This window comes from Parambassis ranga, chromosome 1 (genome assembly GCF_900634625.1).
Source record: "Parambassis ranga chromosome 1, fParRan2.1, whole genome shotgun sequence".
NCBI classification, from domain to species: Eukaryota; Metazoa; Chordata; class Actinopteri; family Ambassidae; genus Parambassis; species Parambassis ranga.
In genome coordinates this window covers 12,451,342-12,466,526 of record NC_041022.1, presented here as the reverse complement: position 1 = coordinate 12,466,526, position 15,185 = coordinate 12,451,342, and the positions used below count along the sequence as shown (strand labels likewise).

At 39.7% G+C, this 15,185-nt stretch overlaps 1 protein-coding gene across 1 annotated transcript in view; it reads right to left on the bottom strand.

Annotated features, from left to right (window-relative positions):
* The window catches only part of dnah6 (dynein, axonemal, heavy chain 6), a 37,072-nt gene that overhangs the window by 18,453 nt on the left and 3,434 nt on the right, over positions 1-15,185 (bottom strand). The window contains exons 13-45 of the mRNA XM_028428854.1: positions 14,749-14,900; positions 14,413-14,565; positions 13,993-14,250; positions 13,743-13,871; positions 13,471-13,584; positions 13,221-13,364; positions 12,918-13,073; positions 12,608-12,658; positions 11,831-11,923; positions 11,617-11,736; positions 11,013-11,193; positions 10,831-10,927; positions 10,521-10,746; positions 9,928-10,092; positions 9,705-9,815; positions 9,502-9,627; positions 9,274-9,429; positions 8,648-8,809; positions 7,923-8,060; positions 7,558-7,725; positions 7,317-7,465; positions 6,820-6,927; positions 6,511-6,637; positions 6,061-6,273; positions 5,756-5,977; positions 5,545-5,667; positions 4,326-4,508; positions 4,016-4,156; positions 3,294-3,512; positions 3,013-3,160; positions 2,279-2,436; positions 1,362-1,493; positions 888-1,059 (exon numbers count right to left, since the gene is read on the bottom strand). Of these exons, the coding sequence (XP_028284655.1) occupies positions 888-1,059; positions 1,362-1,493; positions 2,279-2,436; positions 3,013-3,160; positions 3,294-3,512; positions 4,016-4,156; positions 4,326-4,508; positions 5,545-5,667; positions 5,756-5,977; positions 6,061-6,273; positions 6,511-6,637; positions 6,820-6,927; positions 7,317-7,465; positions 7,558-7,725; positions 7,923-8,060; positions 8,648-8,809; positions 9,274-9,429; positions 9,502-9,627; positions 9,705-9,815; positions 9,928-10,092; positions 10,521-10,746; positions 10,831-10,927; positions 11,013-11,193; positions 11,617-11,736; positions 11,831-11,923; positions 12,608-12,658; positions 12,918-13,073; positions 13,221-13,364; positions 13,471-13,584; positions 13,743-13,871; positions 13,993-14,250; positions 14,413-14,565; positions 14,749-14,900 (4,995 nt within the window). The remainder of the gene's footprint in view (positions 1-887; positions 1,060-1,361; positions 1,494-2,278; positions 2,437-3,012; positions 3,161-3,293; positions 3,513-4,015; positions 4,157-4,325; positions 4,509-5,544; positions 5,668-5,755; positions 5,978-6,060; positions 6,274-6,510; positions 6,638-6,819; positions 6,928-7,316; positions 7,466-7,557; positions 7,726-7,922; positions 8,061-8,647; positions 8,810-9,273; positions 9,430-9,501; positions 9,628-9,704; positions 9,816-9,927; positions 10,093-10,520; positions 10,747-10,830; positions 10,928-11,012; positions 11,194-11,616; positions 11,737-11,830; positions 11,924-12,607; positions 12,659-12,917; positions 13,074-13,220; positions 13,365-13,470; positions 13,585-13,742; positions 13,872-13,992; positions 14,251-14,412; positions 14,566-14,748; positions 14,901-15,185) is intronic.

The window sequence follows — 15,185 nt, the reverse complement described above, 5'->3', positions numbered from 1 at the left end:
TGGACATAAAGAGAGGGAAAATGTATGGAAATGATGACAGAATTCGAAATGCACTGTGGGACAATGAACAACAGGAACACAACAGAAAAGCACAGCAAGCTGAGACACAGCTTGACAAAAGAAAACCTCTCAATGCAACAGAAAACACTGTAAAGCCTCAAAATAACATGAAATGCTGCTTTCGGATATTACTCTCCAACAAACATATCGAATGTATTGCTACAGGGCACTGTGTGTTTGAGTAATGAATTCAAGTAATGTTGAGCAAGAGGCATGTAGAAAAACACTGGTGTGGCTTCAGTGTACTTAGATGTGGTGATGATGCCTGCTGGGTAAAGATAGAAAGAAAGAGAGGAAGAGGAGGCAGAGGAATGGTGGTGGAGACGATCTGGGAGCAGCGACAGAGCTGATAAATGTTGGTAATGTTGCATGAAAAGATAAATTATGGCTTTGCCACATGCTGTGGAAGTGAAAAAGGTTCAGACGCTGACATTAAATTCGTACTGGGAAAGGATGTGTGAGCAGCCTGAGTGCTTGTTCGTGTGCATGTATCTGTATCTTTTGCAATAAAAGGTATCTTCAGCAGTACAGCTAATAGACTGTGAGTATCACATGTGTTCTATTGTTTTCAACTGTCAGCATTGCTTTTTAAAGTATCTCTTCAAACTTACACAATGAAATACAAATCACCATTATTGTCTCCTGTGCTGCAACTGTGACAACTGCAACTTACTGCCCTGGGTGTCCAATGATGTTATCTATTTCTGTTAATATTATTACATATATTACATTTTTATTGAAGGAGAACAGTTAATGGGTAATCCTAGGAAAGAAATGTACCCTATATGTGTGTATGTGTGTGTACACTATGCATGCTCATATCTCACCTTGGACACATTTGGATAGGTCCCGGAGATTGAAGACATAGTGGGACTTAGCTGGTGTGGGCAGCAGATCCACACTCAAACGGTTGTAAATCTCCACAGCTGCATTCACAATATGTTCAGCACAGTCCCTCACTGCCTGGGAAAACTCACTCAGGAAACCGCAAATGATGGCCTGGAGGACGTTTGGTAAGGTACAACAGACAAGAGCAAAAGTGAAATTATCAAAAGAAATGCATCAGCCTAGAAGTTTTAAAATGAATAACCTTTTTTAACATTAAATTTAACTTATAGCTTTAAGCACTGAGTTTAAAGCAGTCATTTAACAATAAACATGAGATCTGAGAAACAATAAATGTAAGATTCTGTATTCTGTATATATGTTCAACACTCTGAAAACAGCACATGTGACAATTCATTGTATACAGTATGTGTCTGTAAATCTGTGTGTATGTGTGTCAGAGTGTGGCTCCTTACTTTGAAGATCTGCTTGAGGCTGTGTTCCGAGGGTGTTGGCAGACACAGCATGCTGAAGTGGCGAATGAATCTGGGGGTCACAGGGTTGCGTCCCCCTCCCGGAGGAGCACATGCTGCTGCAATGGTCATTCCCTGAAGCACAGAAAGAGGAACATAAATGGGGGAGAGATTGTTGAATTATAAAGTCAGAAAATTGTGTGTGTGTGTGTGTGTGTGTGTGCATAGTTGCATAGCACAGGTTAATACAGCCAACTTTTTAGAAATGCTAACACAAATACTGGCAAACAATGTTAACACGCAGCACACAAGATGAATGGGTCTCCTACATGAATGGACAGACTTCATTACAACACCAACTAGGACAAATTAAGTTCATGCTGACTGAGGAAAAACAAAAACTAAAGAGCTATATCTAAACTTTTTCACTTAAAAAAAAACAATTGAACAATTCTAAAACATTAAAAGGCACTACGGATGTTTGCAGTCTTCCACAAAGTTAGATGAGAACATTGATATCAATTTCATCTCTGTGTGTCAAGCATTTAAACCTAACTTTGCACAAAGAAACTGGATGAAACACTCAGACTAGATTTGTTTGTGCTGTTTCCTAGCTTTGCAAACAGTCCTATTTGCAGGCCTGTTGTGCCCCGCTGTGCACATTTATGACATGTAGCATGTCCAAAGTCCTGTTACCGTTGACAGCTAGCTCTCTATAAGACAGTAAACAAGTCTATTTCCCAAAATTAATGTTTTTTTTATATGAACAATCTGTGTGCACTGACAAGACAGCGTGTCTAAAAGGGACAACAACATAATAGAAAAAAGTACATTAGAACACATTACACATTACATTGAAGCACAAAATTAGACATATGCCCATCATTATTACCAGACTGTAGCTCATTTTATCTGCATACCTGGATCTCCTTCCAGAAGAACTTGTTTCTGTCATAGAAGCCAGAAAAGTCCTGAAACTGACGCAAGAGTTCAATAGGGGGCTGAGAACCATAACTGTCCAGCTTAGGCATGTTCAGGTCATCCACAAAGACCACTACCTTCTTGTTACCAGGAGCACCTGCAGAGTGAGAGGCAGGAACCAAAGTGAATGAAAAAAAATGGTTTTGTCTTCTTCAAATGATGATTTTGAAAAGAGCCTCATCTCTACATTGTTGTACATACACTGCCGTTCAAACGTTTGGGGTCACCAGGCCAGTTCTATATCTTTTCTGATCAGCATAACAGTTCAGTTGTGCCAACATCATGTCACAGGAGTTTTCTAATCATCAATTAGCCTTTTTAACACAATTAGCTCACACAATGTATCATTAGAACACAGAAATGATGGTTGCTGGAAAAGTTCCTCTGTATACCTTTTATACATTCCATTAAAAATCAGCCTTTTCTAACTAGAATAGTTATTTACCACATTAACAATGTCTAGACTGTATGTCTGATTACTTTAATTTTATCTTCATTGAGAAAAAAACATTTAAAAAAAAATAAAAAAAAATAATATTTCCAAGTGACCCCAAACTTTTGAATGGTAGTGTATGTGGCAAATAATCAGCAGTATCTTAAAACATAAACATCACCCAGTATGGTATATAAAGGATTTCCATCGATATTGTTCATGCCTAACTTGTCCTCTTACCTATAATGTTCTTTCTCTTTTTCTCCAGCTTGGATTCAATAATCTCCTGTGTCCGCGCAGAGGAGGTCTGAGCAGAGAAGTTGATATAGACTGGAAGGTATCCGGCATTTTCCTGGATACTGTTAAGAAGGCCCCGTGCCACCACAGACTGTGTAAAAGACACAGGTCTAATGATTAATAAGTTAAAAAAAATGTTAGAATATATTTTTCTTTCCTAAATGACCTCTACTACTCTACTACATCCATCTGAAATGAAGATCTAATGTAGTATGCAGCTTTACCTTCCCCACTCCAGTGTCACCAGTGAAGAGCACAGAACGGTGCACAGACAGAAGACTCTCCATTAGGTAGCCATAGCGGACAGTATCTGTGGTGGGGACCAGCATCTCAAAGAAGGGTTGCTCCTTGTCGTATTGAAAGGAAGGGATTAAATTTGCCCATGGTGCCAGATACTTGTACTTAAAGTTCATGTACAAACCCCACAGGGGGTCTTGGGGGAGCTGCAAACCACAAATGAGTACATATTACTTCACATGCATGTAAATAAACACACAAAATTCTACGCAATGGCATGTTGGCCTCTGAGCCTCTGAGCTAAGGGAGGAGCTAGATGAAGGCCTGAGCATCTTTGCTACTCTGTAAAACTGATGGACTGGATGCATGCTCTTGGTAACTTTGAGTTTGCTGTGTTTTTACTGAGTGTACTTCAAAAATGTACTTCCAACAGCCTTTTTAAATGAGCTTGGATACCAGAATCCTGTTTAAGATTTGCTGTGCTTCAGCTAGATAAACCCAGTACTTTGATATACAGTGTAACCTGCTGCAACCAGCAAATACAGTTGAAATGCACATGACTCTCAGCAATATAAACAAGGGATAATTTACCAACCAGCATGAAACACAAATGTGGTTCATTCTGGTTGGTAAATTATGATTCTGGGATGTTGTCAGTGTAAAATGAAAGTGTCATGCAGCTAATCCATCTTTATGTATTGGAACATACCTTAGCATCGCCGTTTTCAAACTGCCCTTTGAGAAAGGTGTCAAAAGCATCCCAGTGAGAACTGGTCAGGTTGCCACCAACTGCCCACAGGTAGCAAAATATGAATGTCTGACAAAGCACACTCTTCAGGTTCTTGAATTCCTGTCACCCAAAGACAAAAGCATACAAAAATGGGGTAGTCAGTAAGTAAGTAATGGCTTCATTCGTTTGTAAATTTAGGCTTTTGCCATCTAAACATGCTTTGCAAAAATGCCAGCAGTGCAAATGCTGACAGAAACAAGAGCTGAGTCTTGTGTTTCATGTACCATACCATTTTGAGGTCTGGCCCTCCGTTGCCCAGCAGCAGTGCCTCCAGCAGTGAGCACAGAGTGGTGACTTTACTGATGTCCACTTGGCGAATAGCCTGGGTGCAATGCTTCACAACAAACTGTAGACCTTTTTCCACATACTCCTCAAACAGCTCCAGCAGATAAGTGCGCACCAGGTCTGGAAGCTAGGGAGAGAGCATAAAGTGTAGGGAGATTGACAGATGAATGTAGGCAGGAGGGTGGCGTTACACTAGGACCTGTGTAAAATCTTTAGCCATCACTGAGGTACAGATAAATCCAAACTAGCAGTTTTAGCATAATATATACTATATCATAATCTAGCCTTACCACAATAGCTTTCATCTTATCCAAAAAACAAATAAGTGTATTTTCTAAAATCTTGAACTGTGGTTTAAACCAGTACATATACCACTAGCAGGAAGACAAGTATTATAAACAGGAGTCACATAATTAAAATAAAGATACACTAATTATAACTAAGACAAAACAAGAAACAGAAACTGTTTCTCCATTTAAAATTAAATAAAAACTCTAATTCTGACTACTCTACAAAGAAGCTTAAACATTAATTTTTTTTTTCTACACAAGCAAGAATCCCAACCAATAAACAACAGTTTGTTGAAAACCCGATTGAAATAGCTAAAGTGGAGAGGTTATTCAACAATCAGAGACACACAAAAGCAACAAATAAATCAGATAAAGATAAACAAACTGTCAGCAAAGAGCCTCTGCGAGTTAGATATGGAGACAGAGAGAGATTCACAATAAGACAGAGTTAAAAGTTGATAGGAGTGATGACCCACTCTTGCTGTGCTGTTTAGTCACCTCGAAAGGCTCAGGGCTAATGTTGCAAGCTATAAACTTTGATGTGATGTGCTGTCATCAAAGTTTATGCCGATGCTGAAGTGCTACTGCTTGTACTGCTTGTACTGGAAGAGTACATTATGTAGAAGTGCACATACACCAGTATGCATAGTTGTTCTCACGACTATCATATAAAATATGGGGAAAGATGAAGAACTTTGCTCTGAGACAGGAAAAGGAACACTGAACCCTGAAAACAACAGATATCAACATACTATATTGCTATAAAATTATGAGCAATATTGTACACCGACTACTATGTTCATGTGTAAACAATATATGGCCTTTTTAAATAAAGAGGAAAAAACTTTTATTTAGAGGCATTGGATGTACTACCTTGTCTCCTAGTCCACTGATCCATGTTTGCACATAGGGCATCCACTTGAGTTCATCAGGATCAATGTAAACCATACCACAGCGGCTGACAGTGGCTGGAGATGCTACAGCCAAGTCTTGGACCTAAAAAACACAATCAATGAGTTTTAAAATGGTATGATTACCCCTAAGTTTTTATATTCATTCACATCTACTATGTTTTAGCTCTAACCTCAAACACCATATGTATAGATGGAGTAAGTTTGATACGCTCGCCATTGGCCAAACAGAGCATCTTGTTGTCATCCAGCACAGTGTTCATGTTCTCAATCCACAAGGCGTCTACTGGCCCATCACAAATCACCCACTTGTGGTCATCACTGGTGTCGCTGACTGCATCACGGACACTCAGTGCCATCAGTCCATCATTCCACTCCAGTGTTAACGTGTTAACCTGAGAGGGTGGCATCAAAAACAAATCTGTGTTGAAATAAAGACGTCCATAAAGACATAGTAATAACTCCGGTCCTGCATTACCTCTCCATATAGCTCTCCCATTGACACAGATTTTGGGTTGAGCACAAAGGTCTTGACTGGCTGATAGAAGGGGTTAGTATCCTGGTGTCCTAAGCAGTGGAGGGTCTCCAGAGTGTCTGCAAGAATGGTGTAGACAGTGGTCTTTCCTCCACCAGTTGGCCCCACTAACATGACACCATGCCGCACCAGCATGGTCTCATAAAGTTGGATAACCTGCAGGAAAAAAAAGCAGGAAAAGAGAGAAGGTGGACTTGTTTTGAACGTGAGCCTTTTTCACTCATTGAAAAACATTGAATAGTCACACAAATAATATGGTAAATGAACCTTAAACACCATGATCATACTGATGATTCTTTGTTGTACTAAAGTATATGTTAACCAGCTGATAAGGATTAAAAAGCATGCCTTGTGTGCATGACCTGCTTTGTTTTCCTATGATCTTGGTCATACCTTCTTGGTCATACTCGAGAGCGGCTGAAGGTTCCGCTTAACCAGAGACTCCAGGATGGTGGAATGCAGCACACCATAGTCATGCTCAGGGATACACACACCAGGGAACAGATCTGATAGGATACCCCTGGGAGAGGAATGAGTGTAATTTGCAGCAACACATATACACAAAGACATGTCACAAAAATGGAAAAACACAAAAAGCACTACACCTCTGACTAGTAAGACTTAGCTTAAAAGACATTATTAATCATGTAATTAAACAGCTGAGACAACTGTGTGTGTCTGTGATATGTTGTACAGGCTTACACAAACAGCACAGCATCATCAGTGAGAAACTTTGGTAGGTTTGAATCCCTCAGGGCTCTGATGAGAACGACATCCTCACTGAGGTGGGGGTTGTTTCTCTTTAGTGACCTAAGGACACAAATGCTTTGATTACATACATTTCTGGTTAACCTTGATGTGTATATCACTGTGCAACAGTGTTCTTCAAATACAGATGTGAACAAGTGCTTATACCCTTTTATTTGCCATAGTGACAAAGAAGTAGTCAAGAGCTCTTACCCTTGTGTGTGACTCATCACTAGTGTAGTTTAACTGTTCCTGTTCTGGTCTAAAGTATTGTCTGATCAGTAGACAATGTCCTTTTCAACGTTCACAATCTGTTACAGTACAGTATATACTAATGCTAAATATAAAAGGTGCACGTGTTGGTGTGGTCCCTTTGGGACATTCCTGAAAAGGTAAATGTTTGTCTGAATGCACATGTGTGTCATTAGTGCACATGTGCATCATGGTCTTACCCCGCCATGACTAGAACAGACTTGACAGCTCGCATGCCAAAGTCATAGTGGTCCTGCTGGGACAGCTGCTCCGAGCACAGCTTGTACATCTGGGTCATCTTCCTAGCTAGGGTCCTACTGGACTCAAATCCTTCTGAGTACAAAATCACCTGGACAGAGCCATACAGAGACACAGATGCTTTTAAATCCAAGACAAAGAAGAAAACAAGGATTTATTATGTAGATAAATATCTATACACACCTCTGCAATAAGAGCATAATTTGGCACCATCATGGCTATCGGTCTAAATAGAGCTTTAAGGTTGTCAGGTAGCTCTGTTCTTCCAGCATAGCCTGGGTTCATGGTGATGAATGCAGCACATGTCATAACCAGCTTGATCTCCCGGCCTTCAAACTGAAACCTTGATAGCTGCATAGGAGAGAGATGATCTTGTTTGTGTATACTAGAGTGACGTAATTATATGTAATTACAGAGGGCTATAATCACAAGGAAATCAACGGTATCTGTAAAGGTTCTTCACTGAGAGTTGCTTAGACCTCTACAATAATAGAAAATGCTAAACAGTTCCTTTATGGTGGTGTGTCTTTTTGTATGTGAATGCATACCCTGGCAGCTTTAGCGTTTCGTATGGTTATAAGCTGCTGAGCAATGACGGACAACACCTCGATGTTGATTCGGTTAAATTCGTCAAAACAACACCAAGCTCCTGACTGAGCAAGCCCACTGAAGAAGCGTCCCATCATCTGTGAGAGAGAAATGTAAGAATATATTATTTTTTAATAAGGTAAGAAGATCATGCTCTACTGTTTGTAGCAGGAAGGCAGTGTATCATAGAATCATTTTTAGAATACATCCTAATGCATGTGTTGTGTTAGGTGTTAGGTATTTTCTCTATTTTTGCAAATTAATAATTTGTATCATACAAAATGGCCAAATATTACAGACAGAGCTGGTATGCCAAAGAGGAGCTAAATCTGAAAAAAATAACCAACTGCCTCAGACAGAGAGAAAATGGCTTTCCACCTCTCTTGTCAGCATGTGCGGTACTGACTCCAACCTGCTTGCACTGCAAGACAAAGCACTGTTTAACTTTAAAACTGAATGCAACAAGTGTTTCAAGAGCGAAGGTCCAATCTAAATAACTATCTAAATAACTATCTAAAAAACAAATCTAAATAAATAATTCCAGGGTACTAAATAAGATTTAAGTGAGAAAGAGAGAGAGATCCATATGAAAAAGGGTTACTGTGTGCAAAGTGAAAAACAAGCAAACAAAAGACAGAACATGTATTCTAATATAATGGGTTAAAAGTTTATAAATTCTCCTGACTTTGTAGTCAAGTCCGTCAGAGCAGTTGAAGACCACACACTGGATGCCCAGAGCCTTTGCCAAATCCTTGGTGGTTTCAGTCTTTCCTGTCCCTGCTGGCCCAGCTGGAGCTCCTCCTAAGTCCAGCTGGAGAGCTCCCATCAGACACAGGTAGCAACGGTCCTGCACACCAAGGCAGAACCAAAGAGGGAGGTTAATGCATGTGTCTACAAAACTGAAAAACACAATAGATTACACAATTACACAACCATCTTTGCATACATTCTATAGGCTAATGTTTATACTTTCCCTATAGAACATTGGTCTGTCTGTCTGCCATAGTGGAAGCACATTCAGTTTCAGATTCAGATTCTACACACATGTAACGCACATGTATCATTGACTTTAACAGCATGTAACTCATCTCAAATGTTAAATTAGGGTTTGAAGCTGTAGCTGAGTAAAACATACTTGGATAGTTACACATTTTTGTTGTTCTCTGGCATGTATGTCTGTAAACTGAGACAATGACTTTGAGTGATTTTGTTAGTATAGATCGCTGTGTCTTTTCAATTACTTCTGAATTACTACTGATTAGCCTGCAAGTCTGTGTGCAAGCATAAATTTAATATTATATTCTGTGTTACCGTGAGTGGTGTGATAACCAGCCTAGGACAGGCTCCCAGATATTCATATCCATAAACATATTTGGACAGAGCCATGTTGGCTACGCAGTTATCCAGTTCCATATCCCAGTAATAACGTAGCTGCCTCTGCCACTCAAAGTTGCTCTGGGTGTCAACCTGAAAAACAAACATCACATTAAAAAAAATCACCATTTACTATATAAGCTGCTTGACAGTGTTGCACTGTACCCTTTGCCGGACAAGATCTGTGACGATGTCTCTGTTATGAACGTCAATGGTAATTAGGGCAGTAATGATATTCCGATGCAAAGCAGGGAGATGTCCTCGTACTAATGCTGCAAGGGCATTCAACCTCTGGAATTAAAAGAAAAACTTTGTTTTATAAAGTTAAAACCAGACAAAGCAGTAAAATAATTTAAAGAAGAGTTTACATTAATGTTTGTGAGTTCAAATTCCTGCAAGGCAGCAAAGTGGTCATGGTCTCCCACCAGGCAGTCATCCACGTCCCTGCACCACATCATCTGAGAGATAGTCAGCACAACCTAGTGCACACAATATGAAATTGTGTCTTTACATAATTGCCAAAAAAGTAACACAACAATTAACCTTTCTGCTTCTGTTTCTATTGAAAAACATGTTTATATATGTATATACCTGTGATGGATGTCCAGCCACCACCCAGTCCTCCCTTGATTTCACCTGGTAGTCTTCAATGGCCTCCTTGCTGAGGTGACGCAGAGAGGAAAACATGGCCTCCTCCACCTTACATAGCCAATCTTCCACATTGCCTTGTGCTTTCAGACCCTTAGTCAAACACACCTAATTACAGAGAAATGTATGATCAGTTAGCAATAACACTACTGCACCTAAAAACACAGTGACTGCTATGATATAATTTACACAAAAAAGACTGGGCTAAATACAAAAACAACTGGTGATCTCAGAATGACAGCCAGTGATCAGTTGCTAGCAGCTTATTTTCTTATGTTTGTGAGTCACCAACAAATTCTAAACCAATGCATAATTTGTTGATAACCTATCAATAAAACAATCTACATTTTGCATATCCACATCTTTAGCACTGCTAAGTGTGGAAAAAGTGGTGCTTTATATAAATTGCTCAAATTTCCAAGTACACAGTACTAGGGCAGTCCCTTTAAGCAAGGACTGGAGCAAAAGAATTACAGGGGGAATACAACAGTCACGGAGAATAAAGACCACAAATGCTGTGGTGACTCAAATCTAACCTTCTCTCCCTCAGGGGACACCATACTCAGGATATCTTTGCTGTATATGGTCTCTTGGTTTCCAGCAGTCACCAGGCCTGCAGCATCAGAAGATTCTTTAGACAGCAAAGCAAACTCTAGTCGTGCAATGGCATCAAAACACTTCCTGAGGTGGGACTGCACCGCCTGAGGGTTTCGTGTCTGAGCCAGTATCTTTAGCAGCTCATCATTGGAGAGGAAGTAAAATCTGCAAGTTAGGGAAAAGGATGAATATCAATGCACTGAATACACTTTGTGCACATACAAAAATAATTCATAAAATGTTCAGTACCTTGGGAAAATGACCCTCTTGGACTCCAGGTAAGCTTCCAGACACTTCTGTATCTCATCCAAAAGAGAGTTATGGTGCTGAAAAGTTTCCAAAAGATCTGTATGGAATTTAAAAAGGCAGAGTTATGCAATGTGACAAAGCCTCAATTTTTCTGCTTTCCTTGTATATTGTAGGTCACCTACCAGGCTGAGTGGCAGCTTTAAGTGCATTGGGCATCTTATGGACCTTTTTCATGATCTCTTTCCAAGATTTGTCCACATTAAGAAACATCTTGGATTCAGCCGGCAGCTGTCTCTTAATGTCTGGGGCCACGAAGATATTCTCAAGGTATAACCAGTTCCTTTGGCATGTAAGCCACTCATCCTGGAAACAACAGTAAACGCAAGACAGTACGGTCAGGAGGAAAAAAATAGTATAAGAATAACGTATATGCAGAACTGCCATGAACTGAAATAGTGAACTCAGTGAACACTGACAAAGCATATTTTTGTACTTTGAATTCATATTTGTGGCCACTAGAGAGAGCTGCCGTGTAACATTTAAAGATTAAGAAACCTTTATTAGTCCCACAATGGGGAAATTGCATTAAAAAGACATATATATATTATAGATACATATATACATATATGCATATATATATGTATATATACATATATTATAAAGACAAATCCAATGTAAGGAAAATAATCTGTATTCAGTGAACCAAATGAGGCTTTACTATCTGGAGAATAATCGCTTCAAGCCATTTAAATATCACTCTGTGCAATTCTATTTTTAACCCCTTACCAGTGTTTGATTAAAGAGGGTCAGCTGTCTCAGCAATTTTTCCACTCTGGGCTTTATAGCAGCTACGTAACGCGAAGACGCTACTGTACCCACATTAATGATGCTGTCATCGAGCTGAACCTTTATAGTAAAAAAACACAGAAAGACACGGCTTAACACTTGAAACATTACTTTTTTTTACAAAAGAGTGTGTGTGAAAGCTGCATGTTAGCACCTGGATCTCATCTGTGCTTCCTAAGATAAAAACTTGGTTGGAGTCCCCATGAGACAGCACGGTGAACTCTGTGGTCCTCCATGCATCCTCCACCTGCATTAAGAGATGTTAAACAGCATGAGATTAATGGAAGGTTTGAAATAAATATCTTCTGTCTCCAAAAACTGAACATTGAATTCTGAATCCAGAGTGGTTATGAGTGAATAGACATACTTTAAATTTATAATAATAATAAAGTCAGGCAGTGCAGTGAAGCATGGCACTACAGCCACAATAAATTAACAGTAAAAGCAGGATAAAATAGTTGACTTGGTTCTGTCTAAGATAAATACTTTCACCAAACTGCTCTCCTAAAGAAAAGTTGAACTGAACATGTCTTCTTGCTGTGGATTCTTATTTACCAGAGATATATAGTCTTTCTGTTGATAAGAAAACACAAAGAGCTGAACTATTCATTTTTACTTGGGTATAAATCACACCAGGCTCTACCATAACAAGTAATGTTTTTCTCTACATCCAAAAGTGCTACCACATGCCAATACACCCCCAGCAGTTGGTGTGTGGTGCGTGTCAGATATGAAAATTAGGGACCCTACTTTAAGAAATACCAGTAAAAATCTTTCTTGTAAGTGTTTTAAATGTCAGAAGAATTTAGACCCACATCAGAATATGTGGGTGCAAAGCAGAGCATAGGATAAGTCACACTAAACAGGCATTAATATGGACTGCACTTCTACAGTTTATCCTGAGGATGTAAACTCTTTGTAGTCCACACACCTTTGCAATGACGGTTTCCACAGATGCCTCTCCTGAAGCCTGGCCTGAGATCTGAAAAGTCACAAATGAGTTAGACGAAGAAGACACAGGCCGAAAGAGCTGGCAAGCAGACAATAACCAGTTACTGGCTATAATAGCTTAAAGCTGGTAATTTTCACCAGTATGAGCAGAACAATAAAACCCACCTATATTAATTCAAGAGTCAGAGAGAGTGAGAGAAGAGAGTTCTGATGAGCTGATGAAGCTGCTTGGTCATGAAAATGACCGAGGTGACTGAGAATCTTTGTTAACACCTTTACATCAATTTTACCTCCTGTATTTCTGGGCCAAATGAGAAGACGTTGAGCTCCTCCAAACCAGCCAGAGTAAGTTCACCCACATTCAGTGAGGTCTGCAAAATAGATTCCAGGGTCTTCCAGTGGTCAGGTTTTATACATGGGTTGCGTAGATCAGTGATCACAGGGAGCTGAATAAATACACATGGGTATGATTTAGCCACAAAGCAATAGTGACGATATTTCAGTCCATACCTTAATCCAGCGCTATTTCAGAATTGTGGTAATACCCTTATGCTACACACCACACAAATTGCACATCAGTCTATCCTACGCACCCTCTGCTTCATGACTTCCACCTTGCCCTTCAGACCCAGCAGTAAATTGGTTTGTGGCAGACCCTTTTCCAGCTGGTTGACGTACTTGCTGTATTTGTTGAGTTGTGTGCTAAAGTGCTCCAGGTCAAGTTGCTCAAGGGTGCTCTGGGGATGAGTTTAGAATAAGGTAAGAGCTGTCGACATACAGTGGTTCTGTTCATTATACTGCAGTTATGTTCAGGCTTACATGTAGAATGCACTTAAGTCTCACCTGCAACCATCCATCCTGTAAAGAGTCCCACTCCTCCATAGAGTCCCAAAGCAGCCGTTTCAGCTTGAACTGGGCGTTTAGGTCATCCAAAGCACCAAACCTGGTCACCTCCACCTTCATAACCAGAGGGCAGAGTGATAACGACTGTATTTTGGGTTCAAATGGTTTGCATGTTGACTGATACAACACAGCATAAAATGATATGATGACAAGAACCTAGAGCATGGTTATGTGATCATATTTTTTTATGAGTGTGTCAAGAACTAAAACACCTTTAATTTCTTTTCGTAGGAGTTGTAGGTGGATGCCCGGGCCTGCAGCTCATCAATGGAAATCTGGATCTCCTCTAGCAATGGACGTACTTGGGAGGAATCTGCATTGTTGTCCACGATTTGTGGAGTCTACACATCAAAGTACAAGACAGTCAAATAAAACCAGTACCATGCTCAAAGTTCGTAATATTTGTGTTGTAAGCAAACCAAATACAGGATGTTTATTATTAGATAGAGAGACAGATACAACTTCTTTGTGTACCTTAAGCATGATTAACTGGACATCTTGCAGCAGTTTGTTTATATCTTTTTCCAGAGAGCTGGAAAACGTGTTCATGCTGGTGGACCGTTCTGTAGCTGCTTTGTCAATGGCAGTGTGCAATGAGTTCATGCTCTGCTGCAAGGTGGCAAAATTCACAAGATCCTCGTGTGGTGTTGGAACTGAGTACTGGTCAATGAGGTTGAATAATTTACACACTGTATCCTGCTTCGCCTCTAGCACTTTAATCTAGTGGATTGGAGAAAATAGGGATAGCAACATTAAGAGTATTTGGAACTCAATAAAAGGGAAAATAAGTGAAAGTAGACGATAGCTTCATTACTTCACACTGTACGAAAGTTTATTTATTACAAAAACATACAATGTGACTATTAAAAATGTACTTCTTACCCTCTCCCGTATCGTATCCAGGAAGATGACGTAGTCAGCCAACTCGGCTGTAGTAGAGGGACTGGATTTCAGTTTAAACTGAGCTTCCGTGGCCTCAGCAATCAAGGGATCTAGCTTTCTCTTAGCCAGCTGTGCAAGCATCTCACTGACATCCTGAAGGAGATAGAAACAAAGGAGACCGAAAGAAAGGACATTATATCTAAAGTGTTCATTCAAAACATGTTTATACATGTTTATTCCCTCAATCACAATTTTTTATTGAGGTTTAATTACAGCAAGAAGTAGCTCCCTGCACTCATGTTTATGCAAAATTTACAAACAAAAGCTACTTCTGACCTCCAGACGACGGAGAGGAGAAGACACAAGCTTCCCTTTGAGCTGTGTTTTGTCCACAAGCAGTAAGCCAAGATGTCTCTTCTGTTGGATGGCTAGCGCCTCCTTATGCTTACTGTGGTATAACTCCAGCGCTTTTTCAAAATAGGCCAAATCTGTGAGACAAAGTTAACCATCATCAGCCTAAACAAACGAACAACACAGTCAGTTTGCATGATTTGACCAAGATATGGGCATGTTCAGTTCACTTAATAGTCAAAAAAGGCAAGAAAAAAAAGAAGCTAATTTTACTGCAAGCTGGTAAACAATTCATAAAAACAATGCTGTGCAGAAGTGTTACAAATAAGGTAATCTAACCTTCGTTAGATTTAAAGTAAAATCTAATAAGTTGAAATTTCTTCATTGGAAAACAGTGCCACATAAAGACAGAAAAGTTGAGA